The sequence below is a fragment of the Suncus etruscus genome, chromosome 6 (assembly GCF_024139225.1).
Source record: "Suncus etruscus isolate mSunEtr1 chromosome 6, mSunEtr1.pri.cur, whole genome shotgun sequence".
Classification (NCBI taxonomy): Eukaryota; Metazoa; Chordata; class Mammalia; order Eulipotyphla; family Soricidae; genus Suncus; species Suncus etruscus.
This window is the reverse complement of record NC_064853.1, coordinates 25,935,184-25,954,380: the sequence shown is the minus strand read 5'-3', so window position 1 is coordinate 25,954,380 and position 19,197 is coordinate 25,935,184. Positions and strand designations below refer to the sequence as shown.

The 19,197-nt window shown below is 51.9% G+C and overlaps 1 protein-coding gene across 2 annotated transcripts; it reads right to left on the bottom strand.

Annotated features, from left to right (window-relative positions):
* Positions 1-3,875: 3,875 nt before the first annotated feature.
* On the bottom strand, positions 3,876-18,510 carry CC2D1B (coiled-coil and C2 domain containing 1B). 2 transcript variants are annotated; one of them, XM_049774702.1, is made up of 25 exons: positions 18,428-18,510; positions 17,042-17,110; positions 13,876-14,020; positions 12,680-12,789; positions 12,071-12,229; positions 11,567-11,692; positions 11,286-11,445; positions 11,006-11,187; positions 10,859-10,934; positions 10,643-10,753; positions 10,434-10,564; positions 10,162-10,234; positions 9,907-10,034; positions 9,576-9,693; positions 9,326-9,498; positions 8,927-9,052; positions 7,916-7,974; positions 7,725-7,841; positions 7,209-7,282; positions 6,819-6,877; positions 6,583-6,634; positions 6,035-6,134; positions 5,837-5,927; positions 4,896-5,025; positions 3,876-4,773 (listed from the first exon to the last, which is right to left on the bottom strand). In XM_049774702.1, the coding sequence occupies exons 2-24, from the start codon at positions 17,099-17,101 to the stop codon at positions 4,897-4,899; spliced, it is 2,559 nt and encodes an 852-aa protein (XP_049630659.1). In that variant the 5' UTR covers positions 17,102-17,110; positions 18,428-18,510; the 3' UTR covers positions 3,876-4,773; position 4,896. The 2 variants fall into 2 exon arrangements, with proteins under 2 accessions (XP_049630659.1, XP_049630658.1); XM_049774701.1 differs by having other exon boundaries at positions 3,876-5,025.
* Between the last annotated feature and the right edge of the window lie 687 nt (positions 18,511-19,197).

The following is a 19,197-nucleotide window of genomic DNA, read 5'->3' as shown; positions in this document are numbered from 1 at the left end:
ATTTTGGATTTGAATGTCATCCTAGTTGGAACTAGCTTAGGTGTTTTTGGTGGGAATCCTGAGGCTGTGACCTTTGGGACAGCCATGGCACCTGGGCCAAGTGTGCTCCAATTGCCCTGCTGTGTTTTCCCCTTGGAACTAATAAACAGTATGTGTAGAGATACTTATAGTTCATGCAGATCTCTTCCTTATCAAAATTTCTCAAGTTTAGTGGATAGTTCTTATCCAAACTGCTTTTACTGATAGCTACTGATTTTCAAATTTTGGCACTTACCAGTTATTCTTGGTAATTATTAATTTTTATGTTACAATAGAAACTTACGGGTTGACTTTATTATTTTGATGGTGTTAGGATTGGGGGGGGGCACACCCAGTGGCATTCAGAGGTTACTTCTGGCTCTGCACTCAGAAATCACTCCTGGCAGTCTCGGGGACCTTATATGGGATGCCAGGAATCGAACCTGGGTCCATCCTTGGTCAGCCATAAGGTAAACACCCTACCACTGTGCTATTTACCACCTTGATTGCTTTTAAAAGTTGTTTTTGCTCATTTTTGGGTCACACTTGGTGGTGCTTGGGTTACTCCTGGCTCTGTGCTCAGAAATCGCTCCTGGCAGGCTTGGGGGACTATATGGCATGCCGGGATTCGAACCACCGTCCTGCATGCAAGGGAAATGCCCTACCTCCATGCTATCTCTCCGGCCGCAGGAAGTTTATTTAACATAAAAAGTTATGTGAGTTCATGCTTACTCTCTCATTCTTAGAACCAGCAATTTCTCCTAAGAAGCTATGATTTCTTTTACTGGGACTAGTATTGAATACCAAAACATCATTTACCCATGTTAATGTCACATATACTGATCATTTTTTTATTTAATAAAAAACATTTTGGAGGGCTGGAGAGATCAGTGGGAACAAACTTACTTGCCTTGTATATTAAAGAACCTGGGTTCAGTTGGCACTATAAAAAAAATAACAAACTTATTTTGGTCTCAGATCACATGGATTTCATAGTCCTCACAGTGGTCCTCAAACTTTTTCAATGGAGCCAGTTCACTGTCCCTCAGACCGTTGGAGGCCCAAATTATAGTAAAAACAAAAACTATGAACAAATTCCTATGCATACTGCATATTTTGAAGTGGAGAAACAAAACAGGAACAAATACAATGCCATAGTTTGAGGACCACTGGTAACCCTCAAATTAAAGCTGTTCACTGTTCTGTAGCAGCTCATTCCTGTTGGCAAGTGTGAGCCTGTTGGGGGAGGAGTGGCCCAGGAAGCACATGCATGCTTGGAGAACAGTGATCAGCTAGTGACCTAGGCCCTGGCACTAGGACTGTGGAATTCAGGGACTAGGAAGATACTTCTAGGGCAGTGGCCATTTTCCAAATAGGCAAAAAAGCCTGGCCAGACCTGCCCTCATCTGCAATGGAGGCCCCATTTGCTCTAATGCTGTCAATGGCTTTGGTCATGGTGATTGCAGAGAATTGGGGGTGTGATCTCTTCCTTAGAGGTGTTTGGAGCTTTGGAGATGCCCATTAGAGCAACCAGATTGGAACCATCCTCATCTGACAGGGCCAGGAAGTTCAGCTGTTAACTTCCTGCTCACTCTGAATGCTCGTCAGGAATTTGGAGCCCACACCTAAGCTGCTTCTCTTGTCCTATTTCCTCTGGATCTGTGTGTGCAGGCATGTTGCTTCTCCCACTCAAGACAAACTTGGTCCTTACAGTCAGATCTGCTCAAGACAGTCCTTTGTTTAGCAATACCATCTTGTGAATAAGGCAAACTGGCATAAGGCGAACTTTTCTAGAATGTAGTTATAGAGCTACTTATAAAGAGATGGCTTGCTCTATCTGACTTCCGATTTTAAAACAATTATAAAATTCATTATTTCAGATAAGCAATCTGCTGAATATTTTTTTTGGGGGGGGGAGTTACACCCGGTGACTATCGGGTTATCCCTGGCTATGCGCTCAGAAATCACTCCTGGCTTGGGCGACCATATGGGACACCGGGGATAGAACCAGGTCCATCCTGGATCAGCGGAGTGCAAGGCAAACACCCTCCTGCTGCACTGTTGCGCGGACCCTTGTTGCTAAACATTGTTCTAAGTTTGTAACTTTTCTAGATAAAGGATAATGCTAAATTAATCATTCTAGTAATAATTTTATTGGAAATTTGAAATTGTCCGTTAAGCTACAGGCTACTAAGGGGCTAGTAGGAGTGACAATACATTTTAGAGTTTAGGTTGCTGAGGCCCAGCAAACAGGAGAATCTGCTGGATTCTAGCCATGTGCAAACTCCCCAGCTCCGCCATTCTCACCCTGAAAGCAGCTATCTTGAGAGATTGTTTAGGAGCTACCCTTAAATTTTGGGAGATGAGCTTTCAAGATCTGGAAGCAGCAATGAATGTTTCAGAATGGTGCTATAAAATAAATAATTTAGGGTTACAACAGTTATCTCCCTAGTTGTATGACTTCCTGGATCTTATATCAAGTTCTTCCATGTTTTAGTTTACTAAATTAGACATAGTCTCCTTTGTAGTTAATAAAGTGGAGGTGGGATTTGGGCCACACCTGCAGTGCTCGGGGACCACATGGGATGCTGGGCATCAAATCCAGGTCGACCACATGCAAGGCTAGTGCCCTACCCACTGTACTATTGCTTCAGTCCTTCTAATTTAAATTTGTAAATGATTTTCTGGGTGGCCACTGCCTTTGGGCAAATTTTTGGACCAGAGGTAACTCTAGGCCCCTGCTGGCTGCCATGAAGGCTTTTGCAGTGTGCATGATCTCCAAGTCCAGTGGGTGGCCTGGTTTGGCCTCCCTCAGCCTACAGAGTGATGGATGTTATGGGACAGGCTGTATCTTGACAGGTTGTGAAGGGAATTCTTTGAAGCCACAGAAAAACTATCCAATTGCAAAAAGGCATTACCTGAAGAGGCTCAAATCAAATATAGGCATGCCTAGAACTGGTTACAGCTTCCTAGGATGGGGCCAGAGAGCTCAGAGAAGAGTGCATGCTTTGCCCAGGTATAATCGAAAGACAAATGGGAGCAATAAAATTCCTGCGCACAGATCTAGGAGGAAACCCTGAAAATTTTCATTTTTAGAGATAAATCAAGTTCCATGGCCTCTTGTTGAGCAGAATTGGATATAGGACCTGAAGGGGATACTAGGTCAGGTTAGAGCCCTCCTTGGCTATAGGCCAGCAATCTTCACCCCTTGCATACCTGCAGATCAGCAGGCTCCTATCCTGCTTGCATCCCATGGTCTGGCAGTTAGAATTGAGGCAGTGGACCAGTGGTTTCCAAACTTTCCACACCTGTGAATGGCACCTGGTTATGGCCTGGTGGTTGGAGAACACTGCTGTGGGCCAATTCAGGAAGGCTCACAAGCTGCCTGTTCATTTATATTTTTGCTTGACACACAGATGGTACTGCAGCCAAAGGTTAAATCTCACATCTGTGGACACTGTGCAGTTCAGTGTGATCGGTAAGATTGACCAAAAGCTCTCAGAAAAAAAATAAATCATTTTGACCTGGTTCGAAATTACCTGGCATCCCATATGGTCTGGAGCCTTCCAGGAGTAATTTCTGAGTGCAGAATTACCTGAGTAACCCCTGAGCACTGCTGGGTGTGGCCCAATCCCCCCTCCCAATCATCTGTCATGTCATCCCTGCTGTTACCCAAAAAAGCATGGTCCAGCCCTAACCTGAAAAGACACAGAAGCTCAACCCCTGAGCTTGCTTATGCAATGCTGTAGTGACCAGTAAGCTGAATGTATTTCCTTCACTTGCAGCCTTTCAAGAGTGATCTTCAGGAATGCTTTGTGAACCTTCATTTAATGCCTCAAAAAGAGGGGCGGAGAAGGTGGGTTGTTAAAGTTTATTTCTAAGAAATGTAGAATTCTGCAGTTTTGAATATTAAATCTATTGCAACTACAAATCTTTCCATGTCTCCATCCATTCGAAAAAGAAAGCCTAAGACGTTGCTGGAAAGTACTGAGGAGCTTCCAGCAGCAGTGAAAAATCATCCTGCCTCTCCCGAGTGGCAACCTGATGGCAGCTCTGTTTAGGATTGTGACAAGCACTGAGTGTGCAAAAACTGGGCGTGACTTAAACCTGGTTTCCTCAATAAATCAATATGGCTGCATGGGTTGGTAGAGAACTGTATTTCCCCTTCAGCAAGCAGTCTTTTGAGTCTTAGGTGCAAGAACCAAATCCAAGACACAGGTGGGTTTCTTCTGTCTTCCACGAGCACTATGGAAGCAAAGAGGCTAGTAGTGCAGCAGCTGTCAAGAACCAAGGCACAGGCAGACTGGGGAGGGGCAGTGGCAGCAGGCTGCCACTGGCTAGCTGGAGCCGCAGAACTCTGGCCCCACCTAGCAGGAGGCATCTCCAAGCCCCATCAGTGCTTGCATCCTTTATAGCTTTAAAGGCACATCCAGAAATGACGCAGTGGGTGTGAGGAGCTGCACACCATCGCTGCGCTGGAGGCGAGAAACCTTCCCATGGCACAGAGCAGTGAGGGTGTCTCTGCTGTCTCCAGGTGGGTGGGGGGCACACCTAGACTCCAGCCTGCTTTGGCAGAGATCCCGGCAGAGCTGAGCCAGCCAGAGCCAGGGCTACGATCACGGTGAGGGAGCCGAGCCGTTGCTTCCCCATCTTTGGTGCTTGAGCAGCAGCATCGCCCTTTGGCACAGAAGCCTCGGCAGTCAGCAAGACCAGGAGCACAGAGCTGCCCGTGTGAGACTGCAGGGCTGTGTGCTGCTGTGGGACACAAAGCACAGGTCAGCCACAGTGTAGCAAGTCCCAGAAAGGAGTGTTAGCATCTGCCCCCCAGTCTATGGAGGAGCCAGAGAAAGGATGAGACAGGGCTTGGAGCTACCCACTTCATAGGCCTCGAGGCTCCAGGACCAGCCAGTTCTCGGTGACCGTCTGCATGTCCTGGCCGCTGAGGGGCTCCCGTAGCCTCACCTTCACCTCCAGCTTGCCCCCTGTGGGCTTCCTTCCTTCCATGACCTGTAAGGAACAGAGGAAAATGTTTGCTGGTACAAGCAGAAGAGCAGGTGGTGTATCCAAGTTTCTACCTCAAGGTCACATGCTCTGCTGCCAGTAGTGGTGGCTTCCAGAATGGCTCCTGAGAGACTAAGTCTAGGGGCTCAGAGGGGAGCACAGGAGGAACAGGAAAACTTCAATTCCATTTATTCCATGTCACCATGGCTCAAAAAAATGCTCTAGTACCAGACCCAACCAGTGAAAGGCTGAAGTACAGCCTCTCTGCATAGGGGAAGGGTTGAGATGACAATGCTGCAGAACACATCCTGCAGGGCCAGAACAGAGGCAGTCAATGTCCTCCCCTTGCTCTCCAGTAGGACCCAGGGCCACTCAGGACTTGAGAAGTCTGGCCACCCCCACAGGATAGGCAGCAGGCCCTGCTATGAACTTCTCCAGACTCAAAGAGGATCTTAATGTCCAGAAGCCAACAAAACTCCAGCCTCAGCGGCGGCAGAGGCTGAAGGAGCTAAGGCTGAGTTGTATCCTGCTGGGCTCTGGTTCTGAAACACCTTATCACCTTTAGCCAAAGCTAAAGCCAGACTGCAGACCTCACCCTAAGCCTGTTCCCCAATGCCCAGGAACCTCTGTGTCAAGCTGCTAACCAACCATGACCACATTCACCACTCCTGGGAACTTGAGGCATCCAGAGTGTTGGAGAATCTCTTCCCTTGTGAAATCAGAATTTCACAAGCATAGAAATATTTTTAATTAACGGGCACAAAAAACCTTTACAGGAACTGTAGTTCCATAGCCACTGACTGTTGTGTCCACCTACCTCCACGATTTCTCGGATCTCGCACTCATTCTCTAGGCGTTCTAGTTTCAGGTGTGCGGTGCCAACCAGCTTGTCACTTCTGAAGAAGGACCTGGGGAACCCAGAGGGTGAGCAGAGGATTGGAATGTGAGCAGGGAGGCCCAGAGGTGCCAATGAGAGCAGCACCGGAAGCCAGGTGGCCAGTGACCCATATCTTACCCTTTGTGGAAGATTTCAAACTTGATTCCTTTGCTTTGAATCACTCTCCGGAAGCCCCGGTGGTTCCGATTAATATTTAACTTGAAGAGCTGATCAAATTCTGTAAGACAGGCAAAGGATTGGCTCCCTGGATTTTGCATTGAAACCCAAATGGACACCTGCAATCCAGAGTCTCTGCCACCAGGGGGCAGCCGAGCATTTCATCCTGGCCTCAGTGGGCCCCTTGGACTAAATACTAAGAGAAGGCACACTGGATTTTCAGTTTTGGGGACACACCTGGCGATGCTCAGAGGTTTCTCCCAACTTTGCACTCCACTCGGGAATTACTCCTAGCAGTGGTCAGGGAAACACATGGAATACCAGCAACTGAACCTAGGTTGGGCGTGTGTAGGGCACGTACCATAAAATCTCTCCACCCAAAGAAAGCACTTGGGATTTCCACTATTTTGTTTGGGGGCCACACCTGCTATACTTGAAAGGTCATGCAATGCCAGACATAGAACCTGCCCCTTCAGTAGGTATGCAAAGCACGCGCTCTCTGCCTTTACCTGGAGAGTTGGTGTTCTTCACCACAGCTGTTTTGCTTCTTTGAGCCTGATCCTACAACAGCGAGAAGGTTGGAGTCAGGATGGCTTGATTTGAAAATGGGCGTATGGGACCAAGTCAGTGTTGAAGGGAGGTTCCCATGGGAATGTCTCAGGATCTCTAAGCCCTCACAGGTCAGGGGGAGAGAGAAGAGAGAGAGAGCCCGGAACTGCAGGTCCTCCCTGTACCCCAATCTTACCGAGTTAGGGTAGTGGAACTCAAACCGCACAAAAGCATCCAGGTCATCAGGGGTCACCCCTAGGAAGGAGAAAGGGTACCAGGTGAAGAGCAAGTGGTTGGGAGTGGCACTTGTTATGGAGGTAGAGCCAGTGCCCCAAGTCCTGAAAAGACTTCCTAGAATAGGGGAGAAGTGGGGGCCGGGCGGTGGCGCTAAACGTAAGGTGCCTGCCTTGCCTGCGCTAGCCTTGGACGGACCACGGTTCGATCCCCCGGTGTCCCATATGGTCCCCCAAGCCAGGAGCAACTTCTGAGCGCATAGCCAGGAGTAACCCCTGAGCGTTACCGGGTGTGGCCCAAAAACCAAAAAAAAAAAAAAAAAAAAAAAAAAATAGGGGAGAAGTGAAGCTACCTGGGGGTGCTGGGAGGTTCATTCCCCGGACAATGATCAGATGCATTTCTGTGCTGTTGAGTTCTGAGAAGATTCTAAAGCCAGGAAGCAAGAAGAGTGTGAGGGTAAGAAATAGTGAGAGGACTCATCTTCCAGAAACCGCCTGTACCACAGTAAATCCCAGGAGGAGGGCAGAGCTGGTCTGAGCTAGGAGCAGCATGGTTAGTGACCCCCTTATCATCCCATCCAGGGCTCCTTCCCAGGGCCAGAGAGTAGTACAATATTTAGGAAGTTTTCCTTGCATGTGGCTAACTTGTTTTGATCCCCAGCAACCCATTTAGTTCCCCATTCTGCCAGAAGTAATTCTGAATGCAGAGCCTGGAGTAACTCCTGAGCAAAACAAACAAACAAACAAAAAAAATACAAATAAACCCATAGAGTTCCTTCTCAGTACCACATGGCTCTGAGCTCCCTGCCAGGCCCTATATTCTGCTGCCCTGCCCTGCACTGAGCCAGCATCTCCCCAGGCTTCAGCACCTCACAGTCTGGAATGTCTTCAGCTGGAAGTGGTGGCCAGGAGGGTCGAGGCCCCGAGCCTGGGCCAGTCGTAGGATCTCCAGTTGCTTCTTGCGGTCCTGAGCAAGCTTCTCAAACCTGATGGAGGTCGGAAGCACAGTGTGGTAGGATTGCTTCTCCTCTGAGCCCTTGAGCCCATGCTTGACACTTACCGGGTGGTCTCAGCCACGTTGCCCTGGTGCATGAATTGCTTGGAGAACAGCAGACACTTCTGAAGAACAGGGCCTCAAATGAGTCTAAAGGCTTGCCTGCTGAAGGTCCCACCCCAGTTTGTGCTCCCAACTCTCACTGCCTATAGGCTGACTGAAGTTCTGGCTTCCAGAGTGGTGATACCCCAAATTTACTGAGCAAGCTCCCCCTTTTCTTTGTTTCTATGGGCCTTGCCCAGCGGTACCCAGGGATCACTCCTGGCAGGCTCAGGGACCATATGAGATGCCCGGAACCAAACCTGGGTCTGTCTTGGTCAGCATCGTTCAAGGCAAATGCCCTGCTACTGTGCTATCACTTTGGCCCCAGTACACTCTTTTTTTTTTTTTGTTTTGTTTTTGTTTTTGGGCCACACCCGTTTGACGCTCAGGGGTTACTCCTGGCTATGTGCTCAGAAATCGCCCCTGGCTTGGGGGGACCATATGGGACGCCGGGGGATCGAACCGCGGTCCGTTCCTTGGTAGCGCTTACAAGGCAGACACCTTATCTCCAGCGCCACCTTCCCGGTCCCTGTTTGTTTGTTTTTGTTTTTGGGCCACACCCAGTGATGCTCAGGGGTTACTCCTGGCTTGGGGGACCATATGGGACACCAGGGGATTAAACCACGGTCCATCCTAGGCTAGCACTTGCAAGGCAGATGCCTTACCTCTAGCGTCATCACTCCACCTTCCCCCCAACAAACTCTTATTACTGCTTTAACTGCAGTCAGAAAAATCCCTGCAAAAATCCACATGAAGAAAGACATGCAAAGACTTTCTATCTACAGGTTCACAACAGAACACTTTTGTCCATCTGTCTCGCCTCGCTTTTTCCTACCATCGTGCCCCTCTGCACTTCTGCTTGGAGTTCACAGAGGACGAACCTCTTTCAAGACTAGCACAGAATTTGGGGAGAGACGAAAAGGAAAGACTCAGCAGGTGCAGTCCCCTCAGGGGGAGGAGGGGCAGTGTGCTAACCTCATGTTGCTCCAGGAGCATTTTCTGCAGCTGGGCATACACCTCGTCAGCTTTCTGTGAGAGCTGCAGATCCTCGTGGTGAATGAGGATGAAGCCGCCCTCCTCATCTGTCAATGGCGAAGGGACCTGCACACAGGCCACAGAACCCGTCAGGGACCCCCAAGAGTCAGATCAGTCCTCTACTGAGCCAACAAACGTCAAAATGCAGACCTTTGTGCAGCTTTATTGCTCCAATGCCTGCAGCCCAGCCTCTGCCACCCACCTCCAGTCATCTCCGACCATAGGCCACTACTGAGGCCAGAGATCTAAAGGCCCCCCTGCACCTCCCCTTTCCTGCCTTGACTATAGTCTTGCTGCCTGCCATTGAGGAGCCCTGCAAGGCTCAGTAGTGGGCCTCACCTTGGAGAGGTCCAGAGGGTGGCCGGCCTGGACCTGGGCCATCTGGGCCTCTAGGAGTTTGGCTACCCGTAGATGGGCCTTGGCCTGCTCCAGGTCGTGGCCCCGCTTGGCCTTCAGCGCTGCCTGCTGGTACTGCAGTTTGCGTGCTTCCAGCAATGCCAGCTGCTCCCGCACTGCAGAGACAGGGTCTGTGGTTCCAGCTGCACTGCCCAGCCTGCGCCTGCCTCTTCCCACCTCTCCTCCTGCTCACCAGAAGGACTTGGCAACTCCTTTGAGCTCGAGGCTTTGGGCTCAGGCAGGGCCCGAGAGCCAGGGGACAGAGGCTGTGCTGGCTTCTTGGCCACTGGTGCCTGGATGCTGGGCTCCTCCTGTGGGATGGGAGGGTCCTCACAGATCTGCTCCCAGTCAGTGCCTAACTTACCAAGCCCTAAGCATTTTCGACAGCCTCAGAGCTACAAGCTCCAGAGCTCACTCCCAGCAGGAGACCACCGAGGTCCTGTCAGTCTGGACAAGGGGTCTGGGATGACTTGGCAACAGCTTCAACCCCCACCAATCCCACGGATTTTGGCCCACATCTAAACCTCATTTTCATCCTCTTCTGCTGCAGCCGTGTCCTCTGAGGTCAGTTTCTGAGCAGCTGCTAAAGTTGCTGCCAACGTGTCCTCATCAGTGCCCACCACAGGTTCAAGGCCCGGGATGGGGGGGAAGCCTATGGAAAGAGATGGCCATGAAGATTGAGAGGGAAACTCACAGTAGACCAAGCTGCCATGTGCCCAAGCACTGGTCTCTCAGCACCTCAGTTCCTTCCAGAGAGCCCCAGGCCTAGGAGCACTCACCTGGGGGCACTGGCAGTTCGGCAAAGTCAACCTTCCGTCCTGCTCGATGTGCTCGGATGGCATCCTGGTATTGCTGCAAGGGAAGGAGGGCTGTGTGGGCAGCCATGTGAAGGCACCTTCAGGACAGACCACGCAGGACTGGGTACCAAAGGTCAGCCTCAGAAGAACAGCTCCAGGATCACAGACCCAAAGAGCCAAGCTGGCTGAGTGCGAACTAAGTAGCTGGCCAGGGGAGAGGCTGATCCAGGGCAGGTTCGAGGTCGCAGGCCCACCTTGGCAATGCGTTCGTGCATCCGGGCCTTGCGTTCATCCCCACTTCCCCGAGCCTGTACACTGGCTTCGCGGTACTTGTTCAGCCTCTGTTGTAGGGCATCCAGCACTGTCTGGGGTTCGGCAGGAACCCCTAAAGGAGGCAGGAGCATGTCAACCAGCTGCTCTCTCCAGCCCCAGGGTCCCAGCCCTGGTCCTGGTCTCATCCTACCTGGGCTTACTGGGGTATCTGGGGCCATCACGGGCTGCACTCGCTCCACTGCAGGGGACACACTGGAGGGTGCTGTGGGGGCTTTGGAAGCTTGTGGAAGGGACTTCAGATCTGAGGAGCCCAGAATAGAGATGAAGATGGTGTTGCCTTGCCAGCACCAACCCTGACTCCCCACACCCCACTCCAGCCTGGGGGTTGCCCCGTGCCCTCACTGACCCTCGGGTGCAGGGGGCATGGCGCTCAGGTCCACAGGCTGCCCTTTCTCCAGTGCCTCCAGCACCGCACCAAACCTCTGCAGCAGAGCAAAGCTGGGCTGAGCACAGCGCCTCCCCCACCCTCACCCCAGCCCAGCCGAGGCCCTACCTTCCCAATCCGCATGAGCTCCCGGGCAAGGTCAAGGTCTCCAGCTCGTTTGGCATTCAAGGCAGCCACCTTGTACTCCCTCTGTCGGGCCAGCAGCAGGGCCTGTGGATTTGGGTCTGAAGCAGGTGGAACAGACATGCCAGGGTCGCCAGCAAGGCTCGTCTCTGGCTCAGAGGAACTGGCTGCAGAAAAGCAATGGGCCCAGAGAAGGCAGGAGGTCAAAGAAGGGGCTTTCCTGGGGCTCCCAGGCCCATAGCTCTGGCTGGGGATCTTCAGGTACCTGGCTCCTTGCTGGGAGAGAGTGAGGAGCTTTCCTCAGGACTCCTGCTGCCTTTTTCCACGGGTGCTGAGGGCCTCTTCCCCAAGGCCACAGGAGGTGGGATTTCTTCCTCAGGGACCTTCCGGCCCTTCTTCACAGCAGCCAACTGGGACTCCAGAGTCTGAGGGAGAAAAGAACTAGGAGCCCAGGAATCTATCTGAGCCTACACTATAAGGGAAGCCAGTCTGGGGGGGTCAACCCGCTTCTGCCCGCTGCCTTCCCGCCCACTGCTCCCAGCCCACCTTCAAGCCCCGCTCACAGCGCCTGATTTTGGCCGCATCCCCTGCCTCCTTGGCGCTGGACACAGCCTCCCGGTAGTTGTGGATCCGATCTTGCAGCAGTGCCTGCAGTGCCTGAGGCCCTCCGGTCTGTAGAATTGTCAGTTCAGGGCCTGGTTAATTCTGAGCCAGCTAGGCCCTTGCTGCTCCCTCCCTGCAAGGAAGCCACCCCAGAAAAATGGGAGTTTTTGCATTCCAGGAGAAGCAAGAGCCTTCGGGCCTCAAGGTGGGAGGCAAAGACTCTTGGGAGAGGCCAGAGGCCGTGTCAGCGGCAAACACAGGCCCAGACCATCTGTGGAGGCCAGGAAGGGGTAGTGGGGGGTGGCCCTGCAGAACAGAGAGGCCTTTGAGGCCAGCTGTCACCAAGAAGTACTTGTGCTCAGCCTCTGCTTGGGCAGCTCTGGAAGAAGGCCCCGCCTGCCAACCCAGTTCTATGATAACTGAACCCAGGACCACCCCACAACCTACCTGAGCCGCAGGAGCTGGTGCGGCTAGGGGAGTTGTCGCCGCTGGGGCCTCGGTATCTTCCTGCCCCTTCTCCTCCTCATAGTCCTCATGACTGGCTGGCTCCTCATCCTCCAGGGGCCCAGCATCCTCCTCTGCACCCAACACCTCCTGCAGTTCACTCTGGGGAGACACAGTTCCTAAGAGCCTGGGGACTGCAGGGCCATCCCCTGACCGGTTCTGAGAATAAGTGAACCTCACCCAGCATCAAGCACTGCTTTTATGGATTGCTTTCTTTCTGGGCCACTCCCAGCAGTGCTCAGAGGTTACTTCTGGCTCTACACTCAGGAATCTCTCCTGGCAGTACTTGAGGGACCCTATGGAATGCTGGAGACTGAACCCGTGTTGGCTGCATGCAAAGCACATGATCTACCTATTATAGATCCGGCCCTGCTCCACACTGTTTTAATCTGAGTGAGAACAACCCTAAAAATTGTGGAGACCCCGAGTCAGGGCTAAGGAGAAGTCAAGAGATGAGCCTCACACTGTTCAGTTAGAAAAAAAGGGCCCATAAGGCTACTCAGTCCACACTCACACACAGAGGGACATACCCAGGCCTCCTGGATGACGTACCAGCAAGTCTGCATCATCCTCAAGTCCTTCCTCGTCCTCCTCGTCCTCCTCATCCACGTCTTGCATACAGTCTGCCGCCAACTTCTCAATGTGAGCCATAGGCAGGGGAACTGGATAAGGAGCAAAGAGGGTCAGGGCACAAAAAGGAAAGGCCCCCGAGGAGGTGAGGAGGGTTCCTCATCCAGGCAGGCCCGGGAGAACGCTGCCCTTGATTCAAGGGTCTCCCACCAGAGCCTGCAGGAATCACTGCAGATCTTCTAAGGAGCATCTCCTAGTGATGGCAGAGCCTGTGTTCAGGTCTGGCCCATCTAGCCCCAAATAGATCTCAACCAAGAAAGGAGGGTTGAGATTCTCTCAGGCAGTGGACTCTTTTCCGTCCTTGATATAGGGCCCTATGGAGGGGGCCGGGGCTTTCTCTGAGCCTTCTTGTTCAGGGAGAAAGATCAAGACCCACAGGTCCAGCGGCCCCAGCTTTCTGTACTCTTCCAAGTCAGGAAGAAAGATGTCACTCATACATTCATTTGATAAAGGCTATGTACTTCGGGGGCAGGCCAGGGGTTTTTCCAGGCAGTTCTCAGGGGATATAGGCCATTCCTTGCAAAAGTCAGTCAGCCACACAGCCAGGCTGAAAGTTCAATGGTAGGATATGGGATGTGGTGCTTCTTGGGACCCGCCATGCCAGGCCACCATAACAGTGTTCAGCATCCTCTGGGGCCACACCTGGCTCTGACATGGTGCTAGGGATTCATGGGGATCAAGGATACAGGTCAGCTGTGTGCAAGGGAAACCTTAAGACCACTCTCATCTCTTGCTCCTGTGCCCTTAAAAAACTGATGTCTACTCTACATGGGGCTTGAGCTAGGGCCAGCCTAGCCTAGGAGCTGAGGCAGGCACAGGGGACTGATAGCTAAGTGCCTCTGATAGGGGGAGGTAGGTTGCTGTGCAGTGCAGGGCAGGGCAGGAGAAACAGATTTTCTGTTATGTCAGGGAGCCTTTCAAGCAGTGTTTGAGGAATCATGCAATGCTGAGGGTGAGAACCAAACCTCATACAAAGCAGGCATCGCATTTCTTTAAGACATCTCCCTGGCCTTGCAGAACAGCTCTTGGTGAACAGCCCTAAGGTGAGCTGGAGGCCCCATGCCAGCACCTGTGGTGCCTGCCTAGTCCAGCCCCATACCTGGACTTGTTGCACTCACCTTTCCCCTTGGGCTTTGGCTTCCGGTCTGTGACCCCTGCGTTCCCAGTGAGGGCCAACAGCTCAGCCTCCAGGTCCGCATCATCACCAGTCTCCTCAGTGTCCAGCAGCATGTCCTCCTCGTTGAACTCCATAAAGAGTCCCAGCTGAGAGCAGAGAGAGTGTCAGGAAGACACGGAGGGAGAGAACACATTCCACAGACTCTGAGCTTTCAATGGGCCCGCCAGTGGTCCCTCGTCATCTGTGAAGTCCAGTGCACAAAAAGGGAAACTGAGGCCTACAACATCACTCCTTGGGACACATCCTCCTAGTCAAGTGACAGTACAAAGGCCTCAGGAAGACTACAGTACTGTCATTATTCCTAACAACAATACTGGCAGGAGCTGCCAGGCACTGCACTTAGCAAGCCACTCGGTTATCTGTTCACAATTCTGAGGTACGTCCAGAAAATTTTTTGCAGTGGCAAAATGCACATAAATTATCTTCCTAACCAGATTTTTTTGAGTTCAGGAATCACTTCTGGCAGGACTCAAAGGACCATATAGTTCAGAATTGAACCCAGTTTGGCTGTATGCAAGGCAAGTACCCATCTATCGCTGTACTATCACTATGTACTAGCCTTCATTTTAACCATTCTATTTATTTATTTATTTATTTATTTATTTTGATTTTTGGGTCACAACTGGTGATGACCATAAGGGGCTACTCCTGGCTCTGTGCTCAGAAATCAATCCTGGCAGGCTCAGGGGACAATATAGGAATGCTAGGGATTAAACCCAGATCTCAGTCCTGGTTCGACTGAGTGCAAGGCAAACACCCTACCCATTGCACTATCACTTTGGCCACTTTAACCATTTTAATTTTGTTTTGTTTTGTTTTTTTCGTTTTTGGTTTTTGGTTTTTGGGTCACACCCGGCAGCGCTCAGGGGTTACTTCTGGCTCTATGCTCAGAAATCGCTCCTGGCAGGCACAGGGGACCATATGGGATGCCGGGTTTTGAATCACCGACCTTCTGCATGAAAGGCAAATGCCTTACCTCCATGCTATCTCTCCGGCCCCAACCATTTTAATTTTAATTCAATTTAATTTGGGGGGTTTGGGGGCCACACCTTAATCATTTTATTTATTTATTTATTTATTTATTTATTTATTTATTTATTTATTTATTTATTTATTTATTTTGGTTTTTGGGCCACACCCGGCGGTGCTCAGGGGTTACTCCTGGCTGTCTGCTCAGAAATAGCTCCTGGCAGGCACAGGGGACCATATGGGACACCGGGATTCGAACCAACCACCTTTGGTCCTGGATAGGCTGCTTGCAAGGCAAATGCAGCTGTGCTATCTCTCCGGGCCCACCTTAATCATTTTAAGTGCAAATTTCAGTGATAGCTCCATCACAACCCTCTAGCCATGGAACTCTCCATCCTGCAAAACAAATTCTAGCCCCAAGTATTTTCTTTATATTCAGATAAAATTAAGACAGCAGTGTGAGCAGCAGAGCTAGAATTTGAAATAAAATCTTATAATTTAGTGCCAGGGAAATAGCACAATGGTAGGGTGTTTGCCTCGCACACAGTGGATCCAGGACAGACTATGGTTCAAATGGTACCCTGTGCCTCCCAGGAGCGATTTCTGAGCACAGAGCCAGAAGTAACCCCTGAGCACTGCCGGGTATGATCCAAAAAACCAGAAAAGAAAAATATGATTTGAGGAGGCAGAGAGATAGCACAGCAATAGGGCATTTGCCTTGTACACAGCCGACCCAGGACAGATGGTGGTTTGAATCCCGGCATCCCTATGGTTCCCCGAGCCGCCAGGAGCAATTTCTGAGCACAGAGCAAGGAATAACCTCTGAGCGCCGCTGGGTGTGACCCAAAAAACAAACAAACATAAAAATATGATTTGAGCTTATGTCATTGTCCTACACCTTACCTGCCTCTATTAAAACAATAAATACAGGGTCTGGAAAGGAGAGTAATGTAAATAGGGAGCTTGCCTTACACATGGCCAAAGCAGGTTCAATCCCCATTACCACATATGGCCCCCTGAATACTGTCAGTAGTGATCCTGGAGCACAGAGCCAGGAGTCAATCTGAACACCACGACCAGGTATGGCCAAAAATAAAGTAACACAGGGCTGGTGAGATAGTACAGCAGTAGGGCGTTTGCCTTGCATGCAGCCAATCCAGGACAGATGGTGATTTGAATCCCTGCATCCCATATGGTCCCCCATGCCTGCCAGGGGCGAATTTTGAGCACAACCAGGAGTAACCCCTGATTTCAGCCGAGTGTGACCCAAAATCAAAAAACAAAAACAAAAATGAAGTAAAATAAAAAAGATACTACAAATGGACTAAGTAGTAACAGAACATGGGCCCAGAAAAATAAAGGGAGAGGCTGGAGAGGAAGTACAGGATGTAAAGTCACTTGCCCTACATGCAGTCAACCAAGGTGGGATCTCCAGCTCAATAAATGATCCCCTAAGCATCCTCAGAGGCTTCTCCTCAGCACAGAGCCAGAAAGAACCCCAGAAAACATCTGGATGTAGCCTCAACCTCCCCACCCCAAAGAAAGGAAGAAAAGACTTCCTGCTTCCCCAGTCTCTTAGTTGGATTCCTCTAGCTGGTCTTGTCCCTAGAAAGCAAAGTTCTCCCAATGGTTACAGACACTCAGTCCAGCATCCTTCACTGGCAAACAAAGTGGCCCTAATGGTGAAGCCATGAGTATGTGGATGTTGCATATTCTGGAGTGGCTCCAGAACCCCAAGAAGTCTCAGAGGAAGTGGGCAGGGAAGGAGCATGTCTGGGTTGGAACCTGAGTGATAGTACAGCAGGTAGGGCATTTGCCTTGCATGTGTTTGAACCAGGTTTGATCAGGCTGATTTGATCCCTGGCAACCCATATAGTTCCCCATGCCTATCAGGAGTTGATTGCTAACTCAAGGACAAGATGCAAACCTGAGCTCCACAGTATATGGCATAAGACAACACTCCCCCAACCAAAAAAAAAAAATCCTGTCTCAGTCATTTGTCAACACAGGGGAAGCAACACTCAGTGTGTGTGCTTATGGGGAAACTATCGGGTAACCCAGTTTGCCCAAGCTATTCAGGGATACCCCTCCCATTCAGACTAGCCCAGGGGAGGAGGAGATCATAACCATATCCATACCTGCTTGGCAGCAGCCACACCCTGGCCACCAGCTCGAGGGCCCTTCCGAGGTTTGGGCATCTTGGGAATCTGTTGACAAACAGAAGAGAGTGGAGCAAGCTCCACTATAGACTGTCACCCAAGTTTATGCTACCTGTGGAAGGGTGGTTAGCAAACTCCCTATGCGGAGGAAGAAAGGGAGCTGGCCTGGGTGTTGGAAACACAACATCATGGCAAGCAACATGGGAACTGAATAAGAGGGGACCAGCTGGTAATGGTGTAGCAGGCATGGAGACATCTTAAGTGCCACTGATGGGACTAGAAAGACGGTAGAGCAAGTATGGCACTTGCCCTGCACCAAACTAACCCCAGGTCGATTCCTGGCACCATAGCTGGTCTCTTGAATACTGTCAGGAGTGGCCCCAAGTACAGAGCCAAGAGTCAGTCCCTGAGCAACGCCCCAAAACTAAAAACAAAAGTCAAAGATGACAAATGTGGCTTTAAAGCCCAGGCTAAGGGAGACGGCGGGAGAAGGTAGATTCAGAGAAGTCTCTTTGGGTCCGGGGTGCTTATGAGCTGGGTAGGGTTCATAAAGGTTCTGAAGCTGTGTTGTCGTGGCAGCGGCCACTTGTGACAATGAAAGTTTAAATGAAATTCTGTCCAGTCCAGGATCTAGTCCTTGGGCCACACTAGTTATAAATGGTTAAAGGCTGCAGGTCATGGCCTTGACAAATCTGGGAGACACTTCTGTCCCTGCAAAGTTCTACAGGCGGGTTCTGAACCAGAGAGATCTGACTCTGCATTCTGATTCTTCATGCCCATTCCTGGGCCCAACTCTGGGTTCTGAGCCCAAGCTGGGATTGGGGTGGTGGTGGTGGTGTGGGGTACAGGTACAGTGTCGGATCCACAGAACACTGTTTTTGTTTTCCATGGAGGCAACGGCCCAGACATGGACACAGCCCGGGGCAGTTTCTGATTTCTGATCCAGAGGCCGGCGGACACGAATGGGATTTGGGGTGGTGCAACTTCCAGGAGATGAGGTTGGGGGGGGGGGGGGGGGAGAAACTTTGCTTGCACTTTGCACCAGGAAAAAAGTCGGGTCCAGCGCTGTGGGGGTATCAAGGGTGACACAGAAACCAGAGCAAGAGGCAGGCGAAAAGAGGGCTCGGAAACCGCCCCGGGACTGGCGAGGGGCGGGCGGGCGCCTGGGGAGCGCGGGGGCGCTCGGGGCCGCAGACAAGCGGATTCCGGAGTTGGGGGGCAAACCCACCCGCCGCGCGGCTCAGATGTGGGCGCCCAGAATGACTCGGATTCCTGGGGCCCGGGGCCGGCTCGGCACTCACTGGCTCCCCGCGCCGCCCCCGCAGCCCCGGCGCCGGAGGGAGGGCGGGTGAGTGCGTGGCATACCTCGCGGCGGGTCCGAGACCCCCGGCCTTCGCCCGCCTGCGCCGCTCGGGGCTCCCCGGCCTCGCCGCGCCGCGCACTGACAGGAAGCGGCGCCCCCGGAGACGCCCGGCCCGGACACGTGACGCTGCCCGCCGCGGGCCCCGCGCATGCGCCCGGAGAAGCGGGCGTGGCGCGTCGGCAGGTGACCGGAGCTCGGGCGGCGCAGAGCGCAGGCGCCGGCCGGCGGGCAGGTAGCGCGAGGCTGGCCGAGAGGCTCTGGGCGCGGCTCCACTGCGCCTGCGCCAAGCCGCCGGCCAGCCCTGGAACCGGGCTGGCTGGCCCGACTGTGCCCCTAGGTCGGTGGAGCCAAGTGCGGCGCCTCCGTTACCACTCTCAGCAGGGAAAGAGGTGTGAGTGGGACGTCGCCTTCCCTTCTTGGTTCAGTATTCGGTGCCTTTACCCTGGTCAGGGCAGTGGACACCTAAGCCAGGGGCACCTCTAGACAGTCTGACACCATGTTGCTTTCTCATCCAGCAGTGCTGACAGTGGAGCTGGTTTTTTCCATCTAAAACCCAAAGCAGCCGCTCCCTGACACCAGCGAGGCTCACTGTTTCCTAGTTGGATTCAAAGTTGCTTCCTTGGGTCAGTTTTTATCTTTTTTATTTTGGGGACCACATCCTGCAAGTGCTCAGAGTTCACGCCTGGCTCTGCGCTTGAGGATCATCACTCCAGGCGGGCTGGCACCAAATGGGGTTCTGGGAGTTGAACCCAGGACAGCGTATGCAAGGCTG

Excerpts from the sequence above, each read along its gene's own strand:
- CC2D1B (XM_049774701.1), bottom strand. The coding sequence starts at position 17,101 with ATGCCCAAACCTCGGAAGGGCCCTCGAGCTGGTGGCCAGGGTGTGGCT. Across the intron at positions 14,021-17,041 it reads GTGTGGCTGCTGCCAAGCAG|CTGGGACTCTTTATGGAGTT; the intron begins GTATGGATATGG and ends CTCTGCTCTCAG. Across the intron at positions 10,035-10,161 it reads CGAACTGCCAGTGCCCCCAG|GCTTCCCCCCCATCCCGGGC; the intron begins GTGAGTGCTCCT and ends CTCTTTCCATAG.